Raw genomic sequence first — 19,668 nt, forward strand, 5'->3', positions numbered from 1 at the left:
CTGCATTTAGCAAGAATGCATGAACCAAACAGCAATTGGAAGTTTACATAGGAATAGGAATACTGCAGTGTTCAAGATAAACCCAACCTAACCACTTTCTCACCATATTCCCCAATCCCTTCTCTACACAGAAATTCATCTGATTGTCTCATAAACCATTATACAACTGACTCTCCATTAGCCTTCCCTAGTAACTTATTGCACAGATTGATTTCCCTTTGGGTGAAATAGTCCCTCTTAACATTTTTCAATTTCTGTCAGCTGACATTTGAACATATCCAAAGCCAAAGCATCTCCAGCAATGGCTTCTCTTCTGACCCGCACACGGTTACCTCTGGAGTCCCCCAGGGATTTATGCTTAGCACTCTCCACTTCTTCGTCTACATGCTGCCTCTTGGTGACATCATCCGAAGACATGGGGTCAGCATCCACATGGCCGTCGACAACATCCAGCTCTACCACTCCACCTCTGCCCCAGTGCTGTCAGACAGCTTGTCCAACATCCAGTCTCAGATGAGCTGCAGTTATCCCAGACTGAAGCTATCATCTTTGACCCTGTCACAGACTTCGTATCCCTGCCACTGATTCCAACCCCCCCATCTCTGGTTCAACCAAACTGTTCACAGCCACAGAATGCTATTCAACACTGAGCTGAGCTCCTGACCCCATGTCCCCAACATCACAAAGATTGTCTACTTCAACCTCCACATCAACATCCACCTCAGTCTATCGGTTGTTGAAACTCTCATCCATTCTTTTGTCACCTCCAGATCCAACTATTCCAATGTTCCCCACACTCTGAACTTTAGTTCACCTAAAATTATGTTGCATATATCCCATCCTGCATCATGTCAGTCTCACTCATGACTCCTGCTCTTGCTGACCTTTACTGGTTCCCAGTCCCTCAATGCCTCCAATTTAAAATTCCCATTCTCATGCTTAAATCTCTTGGTGGCCTCACCTCTCCCTATTTCTGTAACCTCCTCCAGTCCTAAACCCCCACCACTCCCCCAAGAACTCTTTGTTTCTCTGACTTTGGCCTCCTGTGCTTCTTCGCTCCTTTTGCCCACCATTGACGGTTGGGCCTTCAGCTGCCTAGGCCCTACACTCAAATTCTCTCCCTAAATCCCTCCACCTCTTAATCGATCTCTCATTCCTAAAGGCCCTCCTTAAAACCCACCTCTTTCATGAAGCTTTCGGTCATCCCTCCCCCTAATATCACCTTCTTTGACTCTGCATCCATTTTTGTCTCCTTATGCCTCTGTGAAGTGCCTTTGGATTTTTTTTTATGTTAAAGGTGAAATATAAATGCAAATTGTTATTGTTGTTTATTAATATTCATCATAATCTTAAAAACTTCACTTAGCCCACCTTGAAGTCTTCATTTTTCCAAAGAAAACATTGCCAATATCCTCAACATTTCCTCATAACTAAAGTTCACGCTACCCAGAATCATTTTTGGTGCTCACCTCTAAAACTTTTCAATGGCAAAAGTCTTCCTGCAATTTGGTGACCCAAATTGCACACAGTATTCCAAGTGGGATCTAACAACATCTTACACAGCAAGAATACAATCTATTGATTTGTAGTCTGTTCCTCTGCTATTGCGACCTAGTACCTTACTTGCCTTTTTTATTAGTGAAGAGAACTAACTTTATGGATGTGTGTAGCACGTAGCTTACCATAGGGGGTCGTGCATAGGCAACTACTGCTGCTGCTGCTGCAGCACTCATCTGAGGTGAGATATTATGCAAGCCTGGATAACCTCCTGGGCTGTTCAGATCTCCATTTATGCCAGAATGAGGTACTATCCCAAAAGGTGATGGATACGGTCCTGGTACCGCCAAGGGTGCCCTTAATCCTGAGGCTGTAAAGCAATTGTGAGAAAAGGGTACTTCATTTTAGTATTTTCATATGAATTATGCTTCAGGGACAGATCTACACTACACAGTTATTAAAATATTTATCTTTGCAGTACAGTTTGCAACTAATCACAGAAGTACAATTGCTTTTGAGAAATATAGAGCTACCAGATATGCTTAAAGTGATGACAATTTAAATTAACATAATAAATGTGTAGATTTGCAGTTTTCCCTTCTCAAATTGGTCTTTGAATACCAACATGACTACTCTAAAAATGGAAATAGTCATTCTTTCAGATGTTTTACCATTTATAAACAACGACTGATAGATTACAGATTGGTTACCTAATGGGTCCATCCCTGGAGGTTTGCAGAGGCCTGGACGCAGTCCTGAAGTAGCACTCGTGCCTGGAGTTGGCATATCGCCTCGTGGAGTTGGGGTACTGGATTTCATCACAGGAGTGCTAGCCTTTTCATGCTGCATCAAGGTTATAATTAAATCAGATATTAACATTTATTACAATAACAACTATAATATATTATTTCAATTGCCTGGCCAACATTGAACACGTATCAAAAAACACAAACTTTTTTTTTTAAAAGGCAAGAGTCCTCTTCCAGGATATCAGTAACACATTATTGCTCTCAGCATTCCTGGGCTAGAGAGGAAAACATCAGCCAGGGTTCCCAAAAGCTTTGAGCTGTAGAAGCACAATTATTCTCAGAGAGGGCAAACCAACTATAACTAGTCATTCCCACTGCAACATTCCAGCCATAAATCCACAAAAATTGTTACCTGAAGCTGCTGGTGTTCTAAGGATGGAAACACTGCTGCACTGTGGGTGAGAATTCCTGATCTCACAAAACTGCTCTCATTGTGCAGCAGCTTTCAATCTCCTATGGCAGCAATAGTAAGAAGCAAGAACAACATAGAAGGGTGGCTGGCATGGCTCTCTGAATAGGGTCACAGAAGGGAGAGAACAATGCCAAGGTGGACCGAGAAAGGGAGAGGGGTGGGGGAAATAGTGACCCCATGAACTGAGAGGGGAGGGGAAAATTAACCAACAACATTTTTAAACAACGTAAATCAGATTTGACAACAGGGTATGCCTGCACATATCCACACTAGCCTGTATGGAATAAGGGAAGGTCTCTGCGGATCCAGCCTATTACTACATGGGTGTACGTAACTGAATGGGTACTTTCCAGCTAATTTGAGATTTCAGATTAGATTGTGAATAGAATCTAGCAGGCTAGTTTATTTTGAAAACTTGAAATTGGACAAAACTTCTGGCTGTAAAATAAAACAAAACAAAATAAAATCTTGTGTAGTTGGCTCACTGCTGCAGGTTGCACTTGTGTTTTTTTTAGGCCAGGCAAACGACGATCACCTCAGCACACAGCTGCCTTCGCTCAATCAAGTTTATAGGTCGTAAAACCCTGCATTTGTGTGCAAATTATGAACCACATTTTACAATACATGTTGTCACTGTAAAACCAAAGAAGGCAACTTATGCACAGGCATCTCGGATAACAATGTTAGTGCATTCTACGGACAGCAAAATCATTTCAGAAATAAGCTCAAATACTTGAACTAATGAATAATATCAGGAGTCTTACAACACCAGGTTATAGTCCAGCAGCTTTATTTAAAATCACAAGCTTTCGGAGGCTTCCTCCTTCGTCAGGTGACTCACCTGACGAAGGAGGAAGCCTCCGAAAGCTTGTGATTTTAAATAAAGCTGCTGGACTATAACCTGGTGTTGTAAGACTCCTTACATTTGTCCACCCCAGTCCATCACCGGCATCTCCACATCATGAATAATATCAGCAGCAGAGTTAGATCTGGACTTGATGCTATGTGAAACAATTGAACTTATCTAAGCTGCTAAAAGTTTGTATTACAATTGCCAGTATATAATAAATGACTCTCTAGTTTAATTCAGAATTAACACTTCTTAAAGTATAAACAGTTATTCAACCAAATGTAGACAATTTTAATTGGGCATTAATTCATGTTGTTATTTAAAATTCTCTCCAGGGCTTGACAAAACCTAAATGTTTCATCTCAATGGGATTTACTTCAACTATTTCTAGACTCAAATATCAAGACAACAGTTTATATAATGTTTTATTCCTTGTTCTAAACAGAATAAGGTTATGTTGCCAACGTATGCAAAATCATTGAAAAATCACAACAACGAATGTGTTGCTTGGATGCCCAATCTTGTTACATGTAAGAAAAGTCGTAAAAATACTTCTGAGAGAAAAGACTTATAAGACAACATATAAGTTTGCAAAATTTCTGGAGTAAAATAACATTTGTTTTGTGCGACTTCTGGTATGATTTAGAAAGATTACACTTCTGATACTCACATGGCCTAGCTCTTTGGATTTGAGAGACGAGGAACTGCTAGAAGATGCAGTAGAAGCTGGGCTACTGGAAGCGTCCTTCTTGAGTAGGCGAGATTTATCCAAGCCATTCTCACGCGGTGAATGGGCAGGACTGCCTCGTGGAGACGATGGGTCCTGCACACACATGCAACACATTCTTTTTATTTATGCATTCATTATCATGAGGAACTGGAACGCTGTAGTCAAAATCGGTAAGCTCCTCATTTTCAGGGGGAATGAGGTCTTGGAGAGCAGCTTTAGCAACAAGCTCCCAAGCTCCTGAAACAATCTGCATCAAAAAGCTGTATGATTTTCACTGGAGATAATCTGCATTACTGCATCCGTTAACATGAAATAGGGGAGAGATGCTCACACATTGGGGTAGATTTTGACTTTGTGTTATAGTGTAAAATGGGTGATAGTAAATCTACAGCCCATTTTGCACCTTTCCCAATTTTTATTTCCATTGAAGTCAGCAGCCTGCCGATTCGCTATCACCTGTTTTACACTATGGCACAAAGTCAAACTCTACCCCGATGTCCTTTAATGTCTGGAACCTGGGCTGAAAATTAACCTGTCCAAAAGGAATTAAAGTCTCCTCTCTGCAATGGACATAAAGGGACCTTAAAGGTTTTGAGTGAAATTCATTTGAGTCTGGACAGTGGGCACCAGCAAGTTAATTTAATAGTCCTGGCATCAGAGCTGGGTATTATTCTGCCTTCACAAGCTTGCATTTTCCCCCCCCCCCAGTAGTGACAAGACATGGCTATTTTTCCCCCTATCCATGTGAGAACACTAAAGTCAACTGTAATCTCCTTCTCCACTCTCCCGCCCCCAACCAGACCCTACTGGCTAAGATCAACTAACTCGACAGAGACTATGGAGCCGATTCCTATTGGATGAAGAATCACAACGATAAACTACTTGCAATACGGCACAAATTAGGAACCCAATTCAGTGGTCTTAACGATAGCTGACAGGGGAAAGGTGAAGTGGATAAATTCACACTATTGCAGTTTAAGGAGGGAAAGGAAGAGGTGTCCTCTGTGTTGGGGTCAAAGCAGATGAGGGAAAGGATTGGATTTTGACACCAACACCTAAAATGGAAAATATTCCAATTGTTAGTACAGACCTCTTCCACACCATAGAGAGCAAAAATCACCAAACAAGATTTCAAAATAAATCGAATTGCAGTATGTCCTTGTCTCTTACTAGCTTTCAGTAAAATAAACTTGTAAAAAAATCCAATATGCAAAGAAAGGTACAGATGAGGGAGGCTGTGGAGACTGTTTAGCCCCTCTAGCTCATTCTTCCATAGAAGGCTATGGTCTCTTTCCCCCACCCACAGCATAAGGTGAAATGAGACATCGTACAATGGTTTACAGAGGACAGCTGCCTTTTAAGACGAGACAATGGGGGCTAATCATGAAGCACATTTTATAAACTGGCACAAGTTTTCACCCATGTTTTACTGTGATACATACAACAATAGAAAGGGAAGTCACTGAACAGCACAGTTTCCAGCTAAAATCAAAGCCTTTACACCAGCATGGAAAAACAAAACCAGAAAAAGATAACACACAAAAGCTAATAAAGACATCATCAGAGCTCTACCACTGGCCTGGTAGGTAAAACAAATGGTTATATAGACCAGAAGTTCCAAGGTTTGACCCCTGGTCTGTGCTGAATAATTTGCTGATCTCAGCAAGGGCACAATTGGCTTCAGTGCCTGGAGCTGAAGTGGGGGGAGGGTGGGAAATCTCAGTCAGGGTTCCTGCGCGTGTTGCTATCAAGTGCCGGAAAGTGTTTGTGTGTGGACATCAACGGAGAACAGGATCAAGCTCAGCTGCAATGCCCTCTATAGTCAAATAGCCTTCCAACATTCAAAAAGCCTGGGTACTTGGTCTGCCAGTACCCATGGAACCATAGCTCAGTATAAATCAGAAGAGGTGCCGGGGAAGAGAGAAAAAAAATGGACTTTGAAATTACACTGTGTGAAGATAAGATACAATGCTTAACACATCAGTTTTAAATTCCTTTGCCCGTTATTTTAAGGGAGATGTTAAATAACTTTTGAATTTTATATCTAGTCTCTTTTCAACACAAAAAATATTTAAACATTGCAGCAAGGTCATTAATTTTAGTAAAGTATCAAACAGCATGCAACACAAAATGGAAAAAAAGCACAAACCTCATTAGAAACATCCACCACTAAATTGTCGTCACTTTTATCCCCATCACTGTCCTTTAAAACAAGATAAATATTTTCAGATAAACTTAAAACAAAAGTGGGCCAATTGCCATCTACGTTGTTAGGAGTAATGGCTTGATCAGCCTCGCTGCTACATTATGGCATGGTGGGAATTCTTCGTTATACAAAGAGAACTGTTCACTCAAGACCATAGGCGCAGTCACTGGGCAGGAGGGAGGTTAGGTAAATAGCGTGTCACCCTCCCTCAATTTTTTGGCACCCTTCTCCTCTTCTCTCCTTCTCCCCCCTAGCCCAGTCCAAATTACAGAATTGTATCAGAGGTTCTCCCTCAAAGGTTTGTAAACATAATTGCGCCTTGTGATCTACCATGTACATGTCCAACACACACACAAAATACCAGAGTTTCAACAGAAAAACATAAATTAACAGATGAAAATTTATTTAACTCAATAAATTTCTCACTACATTTTAGCACTTATATTCCAATCCTGACCTCTTGTGCATCCCTGATTTTCTTCACTCCACCGTTGGCGGCCATACGTTCAGCTGCCAAGGCCGTAAGCTGTGGAATTCCCTCCCTAAATCTCTCTGTCTCTCTATCCTCTTTTAAGACGCTCCTTAAAACCTCTCTCTTTGACCAAGCCTTTTGTTACCTGTCCTAATATCTCACTACGTGGCTCAGTGTCAAATTTTGTTTGATAATGCTCCTGTCTTGAGACATTTTATTACGTTAAATGCGCTATATAAATGCATGTTGTTGTTGTTATTGTTGTTTTATTTAATTTTTGTTTCATTAATGCACTTTATGTAAACCATTAGCAACTATCTACCCTTGTAGATATACTCTTTTAAATAAAAAGGCTAGTTTCTGAATTACTTCACTTGAAGGCAAGCCTGCATGTTTCTGCAGCCTGCATCGCATGCACTTACATAGTGGCTCATGGAGTCCTTATCGTCAACCTTCCTCTTCTTCACATCATTAGAATAATCAGGCCCATTCCTGCGCTTATCTGTGCCTCGCAGACCATCGGGTACCAACAGGGAATTACTCTGTGAAGACACAACAGCTGCTTTCAAAAGGGAATTCTTTTCAATTTCCCTATGCAACCCCATGAAAGCTTATGATAGTGAACACAAATATATTATAAATACAGTATTTACAGAGTATTCGGTGCCCTTAGCAATCCAATGATTTGTTAAAGGTATTAAAGAAGGATTTGTTTAAAAAAATAAATGGACCTATTACCCCACCCCCACTGAATCTTCAAGACTACATTTTAAAAGTGTAACCTGCAGAGTACACTGCTGACAAAATACTCATGGGTAACAAACATTTAACATTACTCAGTAATTAAAAGATTTTACTACCTAGACTATAAAGTCTGACAGCTTGTTTACAGTAGCTTCTCGCCAAACACCAACTATTCAGGAGATATGAGCCAACATTTCTCATTTAAGGCTGCAGTTATATTGCCACTTTTCCCTTCATAATAATGCAAAAGTGGCAGTACAAGTCTGGAGTCAGATGACTAATTAAAGTGAGTGATAGACCCAGCAGTGGGGATTTCAAACCAGTCTTCCAATTCACAGGTATAAAGCACGACACTGGATTAACATACTACACCAAGACACTGGATTAACATACTACACCAAAACACTGGATTAACATGCACCACCAAGACACTGGATTAACATACTACGCCAAGACACTGGATTAACATACTACACCAAGATGTAATGATATCAGGAGTGGAAGAACCAAGTCTAAGTGGCAATATAACGCGAGTCTGTGTGACTGGTGTGCATGCAAAAACTAAGCTGATCTCAGATTGCTCTGTGCAATAACAACTGTAGCCTGAGTTTATTCCCTACAATAATAAAAACAACCTAATAGCTGCTTTTTTAATGGCCTGGTATTAATTCAAAGTCCCGCAGCCTCACATCCGTGAGCTGACTCCCTGAGTTTACATTACTAAATCCAGCTCCTTTACCCTGGCAGCAAACTCTCAGAACCATAAAGAACTAGGTTTATTATTCTGCACCAGAATAAGAGAGCCGAGTTTAGCTATATAAACATCAAGAGCAGGCTCACAGATGCCGCTGTCCTGGATCCTGAATTAAAATAAGGTTTATAACTGCATTGCCACAAGTACAGAAAAATGGTTAAGAGGATTGTTTACAGCAAGACTGACACCCAGTTTTAATCTTCATTTGTATGTATACATTTTTTGAATTAAAAAGCGCATATTCAAAGTCATTTCACACCTAAACTGCTGACCTATACGTTAAGCAATTTCAATGTTTTGGGGTCACATGGTACAACTTAACACACCCACAGTTCTCATCTACTCTCCAGTTTAAGAACATGCAACAATGAGCCATTTAAAGAACTAGATTAGCATATCTAAGGGACAATTTGTTCAGCGATGTGTTAAAGGATGTGAACAATGTAGAATAAGTTGTGTGAAAAAAACCCTAAATGCTTAGATAACTCTTGTTTTGAGAAGTTAAAACAAAAGGAGGATAATGCAGAGCCAGGTGACATTCACACGCTGTTTTCACTGCACTTACTTCCCCATTTTACAGAGGCAGTAAATAGAATAGAAATATTTCACTCTTCAGTTGAAAGGACAGGGTTCTCACCCACATGTACAATAAAGCTACTCAAGCTCTAGACTCACGAAAGGAAATAAAAGCTTTCCTTTAAAAAATAAAACTACCAAGGCAGTTTTCCAGCACAGCTAAAGATGATATAGAGTTTCAAGCACAAGAAGCAACAAGAGTGCAGAACACTTCAAGTCCCATTCTGTCAACTTCTAAAACCTTCTGCCTACTTCAGCAAATGCTCCTCCTAGGCTAATACTAAGCTGTCTTTTATTCACGGTCAGTCAAGCTAAAGAACAGCCAGAGGTTTCACGTAAATTGTACAAGACTCCAGTGAAATTTAATCCAATGTAACCTCCCGTGTAACCTTTACTACTGGTTTGCAGCCAAAAGGCACAGCCTTCTGGAATCCTGACAACACTTCATTTTATTTCCAGTGGCAGTCTTCCTTATTGTACATTTAAAACTGAACTGTGCAGCCGGTACAATATTGTTTGTGAACTTCAGCTCACCACCACCCCCACAACCCAAAACAAAAGTGCAGCTCATTTGAAGTTATAAAATGCAAATGAAAGTCCTTATATATTTTGTGGAGTATACGGAGGATAATTGACGCCTGGGAGCAATTAATCTAATTGAGAGGTTTAGACGATGTCCTGAACCGCAAGATTGAAGCTTCAGTGGTTTAGAACTGTCATCTAAATCCAATGATTAGATTTCTGCTTTGAAATCATTCCACGGCTTTTATTTTTAAAAAAAATTTCTATAGGGCGGTTTTGTTCAGTTTTTGTGTTGACAGCACCTGAATTGGTGGGCAGATGTTGACTGCCAATACGTTCACCATCACTGAAGCTTGATGACGTTTACTGAAAGATTAACAATTGTGACATTATTGCAAGTACAGTGCAGAATAATTTGCTGTTGATAACTAGCGAGTTCTAGGGCCAGTATTTATAATACTGGAGCTGAACAACAACTACTTGCATTTATATAGCACCTTTAACGTAGTAAAATGTCCCAAGGCACTTCACAGGAGAGTTATCAAACAAAATTTCACACCGAGCCACATAAGGAGGTATTAGGACAAAATGACCAAAAGCTTGGTCAAAGAGGCAGGTTTTAAGGAGCGTTTTAAAGGAGGAGAGTGGTAAAGAGGTGGAGAGATTAGGGAGGGAATTCCAGAGCTTAGGGCCACCAATGGTGGCACAATTAAAATCGGGAATGCGCAAGAGCCAAGAACTGGAGGAGCGCAGAGATCTCGGAGGGTTGTAGGGCTAGAGGAAGTTACAGAGATAGGGAAGGGAGAGGCCATGGAGGGATTTGAAAACAAGGATGAGAATTTTAAAAATCGAGGTGTTCCCGGACTGGGAGCCAATGTAGGTCAGCGAGCACAGGGGTAATGGGTGAACAGGACTTGGTGCGAGTTAGGATACGGGCAGCAGAGTTTTGGATGAGCTCAAGTTTATGGAGGGTGGAAGATGGGAGGTCAGCCAGGAGACCATTGGAATAGTCAAGTCTGGAGGTAACAAAGGCATGGACGAGGGTTTCAGCAGCAGATAAGCTGAGGCAGGGGCGGAGACGGGCGATGTTACGGAGGTAAAAGTAGGCGGTCTTGGCGATGGAGTGGATATGTGGTCGGAAGCTCATCTCAGGGTCAAATAGGATGTCAAGATTGCTAACGGTCTGGTTCAGCCTCAGACAGTGGCCAGGGGGAGGGATAGAATCAGTGGCTAGGGAATGGAGTTTGCAGCGGGGACCAAAGACAATGGCTGTGGTCTTCCCAACATTTAGCTGGAGGAAATTTTTGCTCATCCAGTACTGGATATCGGACAAGCAATGTGACAAATGAGAGACAATGGAGGGATTGAGGGAGGTGGTTGTGAGGTAGAGCCTGGTGTTGTCAGCGTACAGGTGGAATCTGACGTCGTGTTTGTGGATGATGTCGCCGAAGGGCAGCATGTAGATGAGAAATAGGAGGGGGCCAAGGATAGATCCTTGGGAGACTCCAGAGGTAACAGTGCGGGAGCAGTTAGAAGCCATTGCAGGTGATTCACTGGCTATGAGGAAACACCCCTTTGGTAAAAAACCAATAGTCTTCAATGACAGAAATCCTATAGACCATCTCAAGGGGTAATTCAGGAGGAAGTGCATGTTACAATTATCTTTACCCTACCAAATGTTTTACCCCTCCATTCCCAAGGTGTTAGTTTTTGAACCTCAAATAGTAGCAAAATAATTAGTCTGGCACAAAAATTAGAGTGAGCTTTTGATGCAGCTCACAAATTCACCTTTGAACCATTTTTGGTTATAAAAGTTTATTAAGTGCTCTGGCATTTTATAGCACATTACAGCTTAGTACTTTATGAAGGCTGGTTTAGGCCTATTTTGTTAATGTAACAACTTTGACCTTAGGATTAACAAGATTTAGAGCCCAGCTTATAAAATTCCCTGCAGTCTATCAAAATCATGCAGCTGTGGCAGGCTTTGGCTGCAACATACACTTAATCTTCAAGACCAGACATCTTCTCATTTCATGCTAGGTCAGAGTATTTTGGGGTAGGCCAGGCAATGATCCGATGGCATTAATTCCATTCGCAATGTCAAATAGGCATAACTTCAAAATCATCACAAAGCTCAGAGTCATTGAGCAAAGCACTTGATAAAAACCAGGCTGCTATATTATACTGTTAATAACCTGACCAAAGTACTCAACTTGTTTTGTGATTAAAATCCTGCAGAGGTTGTTCTAAAAGACAATGAAATTGGTGAGATTTATCTTTGAGTGTGTTAAGTGTGCGCTGACAACACCCAACTCTACCTCACCACCACCACTCTTGACCACTCCATTGCCTCTTATTTGTCAAGCTGCTTGTCCGAGGAGCAGAAATGTCCTCCAATTAAATATTGGGAATACCAAAGCCATTGTCTTCGGTCCCCACCACAAACGCCGTTCCTACACACCGACTCCAACCTAGCCATTGCCTTGAGGCTGAACCAGACTGTTTGCAACCTCAGCCTCCTATTTGACCTTGAGCTGAGCTTCGGTCCCCATATCCACTCCATCACCAAGACTGCCTACTTCCACCTCCGTAATATCGCCCATCTCCGCTCCTGCCTCAGCTCATCTGCTGCTGAAACCCTCAGCCACACCTTTGTTACCTCCAGACTCGACTGTTCCAACGCTCTCCAGGCCAGCCTCCCACCTTCCACCCTCCGTAAACTTGAGCTTATCCAAAACTATGCTGCCCGTATCCTAACTCACACCAAGTCTCGTTCACCCATCACCCCTGTGCTCATTGACCTACGTTGACTCCTGGTCCGGCAACACCTCGATTTTAATATTCTCATCTCAGCCGGCATAGGCACGATGGCCTCCAGTGCTGTATCATTCTATGATTGTGTTCAAATATCTCCATGGCCTTGCCCCTCCCTATCTCTGTAACCTCCTCCAGACCTACAAGATCTCTTTACTCCTCCAATTCTGGCCTCTTGCGCATCCTCGATTTTCATCGCTCCACCATCAACGGCCTTGCCTTAAGCTGCGAGAGCCTCGGCTCTGGAATTCCCTCCCTAAACCTCTCCGCCTCTCCTTCCTACTTTAAGTCGCTCCTTAAAACCTACTACTTTGACCAAGGTTTTGGATACCTATCCTAATATCTCCTTATGTAGTTTGGTGTCAAATGTTCTTTGTTAACGGTCCTGGGAAGTGACTTGAGACATTTTTATTACGTTAATGGTGTTCTATAAATGCAAGTTCTTGCTAACCTGCACATCTAACTTACTCTTCAAACTGCAAGCTACATTTCTGTCCCTCAGGAGTCCAAAGTGATTTTTTCATACCTGTCCAACAAGTTAAGTGTGTCAACAATTGCAAAATAACAGCTTGGAAAGATTTCGCCAAAACAAACACATAGGACATCAAAACTAATTAGTCTTGTCACAATATCTGACGCCAACCAAATTCAAAATTCTACTGAAAAGCTATCCTGCCTCACTGAATCACCTATCCTGCAGTTCAAGGCCCAAAATACAAACAGGATGTTTTATTGCTTCTCACGGCTCCAACATAAAAATTCTTTCCCCACCATCCCCGATGTTCTCCCATTCTTTCCTGAAGGCGCAGATTCATGCTCGGATACGGTTCTACAGGCACCAGCTGTCATCCAGGACTTGCCCATGTGGCATTCTTCGTATATGAGACAGAGACGTGCAACAGGCTTTACTACCATGGAGAGCATCACAACTGGACCTGATGCTTCCCTCACCTGACAAGCCACAAATGTCCACTGTCGAATACAAGTCTTATAAATTTAGCGCTTCTGTAGTTTGGGTCGCAGGAAACCAAAGTCTACATTCCAGCTTCCAGTGTTTACGCTGTTAAAACAGGTTCCCTAATCCCAATGGCAGAACTGAAGACCCGGGAAAATGTGGCGAGTCAGTGCACGGACGGCGGTCCCGACAATCCCAACTACAGAAACTGTAAATGCAAGAATGCCTTAATTGATCTGGAGTGGGAATTCTGTCTTATCTTTCTGTTCCCCTTGTCCAATGGCACCAAGGCCAACTGCAATGCCTCTATAGTTCCCCCAGCTGAGATAAACTAACTCAAAACTGACGCGGGATCGAACTGTCAACCCATTTTATATGCCCACTCACGCAATTCATATCGGTCAGCTTGTCTCAATTGGCAGCACTATTCCCTCCACCCCAAATCAGAAAGTTGTGGGTTGAAGGCCTATTTGAAACTTCAGTACATAATCTAGTCAGACACTTCAGTGCAGTAGTGAGGGTGTGGTACATTGTAAGAGTTGCTGTTCAATTGAAGCTCCATCTAATGAATCCATGACATTATTCCAAGAAAAGCAGGGAGTTCTCCTGGTGCCCTGACCAACATTCTGCTCTTAACCAACACCACTGCTACTGCAGTCCTAACTGCTCCCATTCTCTCAAGGGTTCTCCTCTTTCTCTCCTTCTCCCAAACCTATGTTACATATTACATGGGGACTGGCTGACTAAATCCCCCACGGAAAACAAAGGGAGAAATAAAATCTTGAGCATGCGCAGCTTTCCCTCTTCTCAGTTACATTAAGAAAAAACTTTGTTGCACAAGATCTCCATGCAGCAGCAACCAGCTGAAAATCACACTTTATGGTCAAACCAATATACTGTTCTCTCAAATTAATGGAGGTTTCAAACCAAGAGCTGAGATTTGCCTCCACTAACTGTGACATTTGCATTAGTTAGTTTAGAAGAGACAAATGCAGACAGAGGTGTATAAATTCAATGCCTTTTTGTAAATAAAGTGAGCTACTACAAGATTGATACAATACTTTATCAATAGGCCATACATGTGTTTATGATTTCATTATAAATAATGAACAGCAGAAATCATCCCTCTTTGTGGCATGAGTAAGATTACCAACTCTATGCTAAATGGTATAAATTAGTTCCATTTTTGTGCTGTGGGCCTATGCCCACTGGGCATTCTCAACCAACTTCCAAACTAATTTCACATAGGAACCTTAAAGCCAGCAGATAAGGAAGATTTTCATCCCATCGGTTTGGCCTCAAATGAAAGTAGTGAGTAATACCCTCTATGCCAGACAGCCCCAAGGATGAAGGATTTACTTTAAACTAAAGTGAAGTAAATTATTAAGTTACAGCTAAACTAAAACATGGAGTAAAAACCTTGCATCCTTCATCACTCAAAGCAGTGAATTTTAAAAATAATGTATCTGCTGGAGACTAGATCAATGCATAGATAATAAATAGCATCGTCAATGCTGGTCTTGATAAATAGGCTAGTTTGCTATCTATTCCAACATACAACAATCATTGCATCAGACACAACCTAACTGAATACCAAATACTAACCAAGGTATGGTTGAATGGAACATCGCCTATGTAAACCGTAACTAGATAAGAATTCCACTTTACTGTAAATTAGACAGAATGCAGAACAGATTAGAACTGGCCCACATATATTCCTCTGGTTTCCCATATTTCACGTGGCTTCAAGCAGCAATTGATTCTAGACAACGGGGGTTAAATTGGTTAACCCACGAAAACGGCTGCTGGGATGCAGGCAGCACGTAACGTTCGTGTTACGTTCTGCCTGGCGATTTCAGTGATTGCTGCGTGTAGCCAGTACTACTTGCGCTGTTGAGCTGCTGCACCCACCAGCAGGGAGCCCAGATATCGGGAGTGGCTAGTGCCACTTAAAAGCAGCCTGCATCTCTTAAAGTGGGGGGGGGCGGGTGGGTACTATGGCAGCAGGAAGTGGTGGAAGTCAATTATGAAGTGAATCTGTGTTGCAATATAGTGAGGCATGGTGATGATGGGACCTCTGGAATTTTTAATGAGTAACAACTTGGCTGCTCAAAGTTTGCGGGACTCTTATATTTTCAAAATATAAGATACGGGTCAGAACGGAGATCAAAAATCGCACACATAAAACACAGGTGCAGGTCCTGTCCTTATGTTTAAAAACTGTTGATTTATTTGAAAACATTGAATAAAGGTTGCTCACAACTATATCCCACATCCTCCAATCTGCATGCCAGACCCCACCAATCTACCGATCTGAGTTTGTACCAGGCCTGCGAGAATGCATGCACCAAAGTTCTCTGATGATGCACTATAGGCCTTGGTGCAAGAGGTGGACAGAAGGAGGGGCATCCTATATCCCCAGTGGGGGGGGGGCAAGAAGCCCTCCAGATATTTGCTCCCAAGGCAGTGGGAGGCAGTAGCGGACAAGGTCAATGCCAGCAGTATAACACCACGAGCATGGATGCAGTGCAAGAAGTTGTTCAATGCTTTGACACGAGTGGTCAGGGTGCGCGACTTCAACTGTCAAGTGGCATATCTTACCAACTGCACCACACATTACACCTACCCCCACGACACCCACCTACCAACTAACTCTTCCAATCATTTCTCAACTCTTCCAATTAGATGCTTCATCTCACCCTCACACATTACCACTGTTGCAAGCACACGCACAACTCACAGGTCACACACACTGGCAGTGATTCAACCATAGCATCCACATCACCCAAACATCTTGCAGGACACTCACCAACATGTTTCCTGCTTTCTTGCAGGAGAAGGTGGTGCATAACAGGAGGCAGCAAGTGGCAGTGGCTCCAGGGAACAAGAACCTGCTGTCCTCTCTCATGATGACATCATTCCTGTCCCACCCCTGTCACTCTGCCAGTGCCCTTGCTGTTGCCTGTCAGCCAGCCAGCCCACTCCCTGTAGAGTATTGAAACTTTATTATCGGAACATAGGGAGATAGGAACAGAAGTAGGATATTTAGCCCCTCGAGCCTGTTCCGCCATCCTATGAGATCTTGGTTGATCTGTGACCTAACTCCATAGACCTGCCATAGCCCCATATCCCTTAATACATTTAGCTGACAAAAATCTATCAATCTCAGACTTAAAGTTAACAATTGAGCTAGCATCAACTGCCGTTTGTGGATGACAATTCCAAACTTCTACCATCCTTTACGTGTAGAAGTGTTTCCTAACTTCACTCCTGCAAGTCCTGGCTCTAATTTTTAGGCAATGTCCCCTGGTCCTAGTATTCAAGTATAGGAGACCTCCAAAAACAGGTACAAATGCATCAGCAGCCAGAAGTAATAATCCAACAACTAACCTGTAATTCCTGCACGATCTCTTTAAATAGCGCTGGTGTGGGGTCTTCCGTGCCGTTTAAGACCTGTTCAGCTGTGCGAGGTTAAGACCGTGCGTTGGCTGGAGCATGGCATTCCAATGTAGCAGTGGTCCCTTTAAATCACTGTTGCACACTGTGACTTAGATCATAATATCCCTACTTTACATGCTGCCGGCGTTCGTTAGGTGCACGGGCGCAAATGCCTTTACCAACATGGCGTCCGGCGCACGTCACCCCGGAAGTGTGCTGCATGCATCTCAGGATGCCATTTTCGGGGCTTAGGAGTCTGCGTAGCGCCTGCACAATGGGCATTACGCGGCCCCAGCAACTCTACGATTCTTATTCTACTCCTCCTGTACTGTCTTGCGGCAGTGTTATCATTTAGATCCAGCATTCTCAACTGATGGCCCTTTGTTTGAAGTAAATAAATCAAATTTAGAATTGATTTAGCTTTCCACCTCTTAGCTATTCATGGCTCACAATAAAAATATAAAGTTAGCAAGATAAAAATATCAAAAATTATTCCAAGAATTCATTCTCTTGTTGAGGTGTTCCAGCTAAAGGAGTCAAAATAAATTTAATATATCACTTTTAACTTGCAATACTTTAATTTTTCCCCGCTTTGGATAATATTACTTTCTTGAAGGATAAATGATTACGGCCTCAAAATCCCTCCTCTTCAAAGCCATACTGTACTACAAAATACATTATCCCTATCCACATGTGAACCCACAACTTGAATGGCAAGGCATTACACTCCAAACCAGGCAGGTTGACTCAATATTTAATATTCCATTTACTTGAAAAGATTGCCTCAGAGATACGGAAACTGTCTGAGGAAGGGATTATGCGCGATGACTGCGACAAATGACATTGAGTCTACCATTTTGGCTCTGGCTATAGGCAGCTTCAATCCTAGCTAGATGCATACATTTACTTTAAAAATCACACTGCTGAGGAAATGCACAAATGTACAGTTGTTTTGTTCTTGCCGAAACTTATCCACAGCACAAATAGGGAAGATTAAGCAGCAATGGAACAAGGTTAGATCATGGAATTACTTCTGTAACATAAATGGGGTGTAAAATACACTGGCCTTTTTAGACTATTGTGGTCAAATATACCGAGCACTTTTTGCAGAGCATTTCACCTTGAGCTTCGGGGTAAAAGAAGAAAACAAAATCCGGGTGGGACTTAGCTGCTGGTGAAGCACCACTGACAAGAGAATTTGAAAAAAATCTATAACCTAGACCATCCCATCTGACTGTTAAATGGAGGCAAAAGGGAAAAAAATAATTAAGCCTTTCATCCACCTCTGCAATGTTGAAAAAAAAACAATCTAGGGAACAAGTGACATTGAGCTACTATGAATCACTAAGTTCATTTACCCACAAGAGCTGGTGCAGATTACTTTTATTATTCCATTATTTAGCAATGTGTCAAGATGATTTGCTGTGTAATGCAGACAGGAGACTTTTCCCCAAGCACCGATACATGCTGCATTAACAGATTCAAAACAAAACCTGAAGTTTATACACTGCAGTGCTTTAAAATAGCTCAATGTTTCCACTACTAAATTAGCCAAGCAGACCAAACACATAATTTCTCCAACTATTACTTAAAAAGCATTTTAATGCTTAACATAGCATTACTTCCTGTCATTGTGAACTATGTGGTTTGGAGCCTACATAATGGCTAATCTGGGCCTGCAAGCTGACTCTCTTGCCAACAGAATTCAAAAGAAAAACCTCAAGTGGCAAACACAAATCATCTTTTGAAAGGAATACCCAATCGTGCATCACAAGCAAGATGGCAGGCTCCCTAATGTGAATATAATGCCTATTATTCAGATATGTTTCCTCAGCTGCCACACCAATCCCCATGGGACCAATACTTTCCAGGCTGTAAGAAATAAAGGAAGCATGTCTGAAAAACAGACCTGAAGCCCATGACAACTCATTTATCCTCACTAGCCTAACCCAAGCATAATGTGGTTAATGCACGAATAAGCTCATAGTGTTGATAAATAACTTGGTGTGCTGCACATTTAAACAATTAGATAGTCATTAAGCTCCAAATAATATTATGTGATAATTCTATGCTGCACCTGGTGCAAATTATGACATTTTAATTCACCTACATACTCATTATGATACGCTTTATGCACGTGTGGCTAACTGCATCTTAATGAAAAACATAATATGGGAAAGAACAAAATATGTTCAAGCGTTAAAAGGATGTAATTTTCAAAGATGATCTTTATACACATGAGAAGAGCAATTAGGACAGTACAAAACAAGCTAAGGATTTTCACTGGTGCATCATGGCCACATCATAGCATGAAGCTGTGAACATTTGTCAGAATTTTTAGAGTAGCGTCTGTAAAATGTATTGGGCAGTTTGTTATACAGGGACAAAACTATAGAGCTCACAAACCATTGAAAACTAAAATTCCTTCACATACGCATAAAACCTAAGCTAATTTCCATTATTTTCTAAAATGGCAATGGTCTATCCACCTTGGGCAGGAAAACGATTCATGCCATCTAGAGGCACTTGGGAAAAAATTGGCTTAGGCCCATTTTCAGACGCAGAATGGTCGGCATGCTCGGAGAGTACACTTCATCACATGGGCGCAAGTAAGGCCCCAAATTGGTCCCCGTGCCTCATTTGAATGGAATAGGTGAGGTGCCAGCACTACTTGCGCTGTTGAGTGGCAGCTAACCTAATTTTGGGTGGGGGGGAAATCAGGCATACCTATCACCATTTAACGGCAGCCTTTAAAAGAGATACATTTTGGCTGCAGGCATCTAGAATTCAAAATTTCTGAAAACAGCATGCAGAAAATCTTCCCCCCAGCTTTTTAGATGCTGCCTTGGAGCTTTTAGTGGAGGAGGTTGGCAGGAAGAGGGAAGACCT

The 19,668-nt window shown here is 41.9% G+C and overlaps 1 protein-coding gene across 5 annotated transcripts in view; it reads right to left on the reverse strand.

Moving 5' to 3' along the window:
- The window catches only part of LOC137321021 (transducin-like enhancer protein 1), a 102,164-nt gene that overhangs the window by 21,597 nt on the left and 60,899 nt on the right, over positions 1-19,668 (reverse strand). For all 5 annotated transcript variants that reach the window (XM_067983135.1, XM_067983134.1, XM_067983133.1 and 2 more), the window contains 5 exons: positions 7,399-7,518; positions 6,448-6,501; positions 4,239-4,391; positions 2,208-2,340; positions 1,683-1,867 (listed from right to left, as the gene is read on the reverse strand). In XM_067983135.1, the coding sequence (XP_067839236.1) occupies positions 1,683-1,867; positions 2,208-2,340; positions 4,239-4,391; positions 6,448-6,501; positions 7,399-7,518 (645 nt within the window). The remainder of the gene's footprint in view (positions 1-1,682; positions 1,868-2,207; positions 2,341-4,238; positions 4,392-6,447; positions 6,502-7,398; positions 7,519-19,668) is intronic.

Source organism: Heptranchias perlo, chromosome 4 (genome assembly GCF_035084215.1).
Source record: "Heptranchias perlo isolate sHepPer1 chromosome 4, sHepPer1.hap1, whole genome shotgun sequence".
Lineage (NCBI taxonomy): Eukaryota > Metazoa > Chordata > Chondrichthyes > Hexanchiformes > Hexanchidae > Heptranchias > Heptranchias perlo.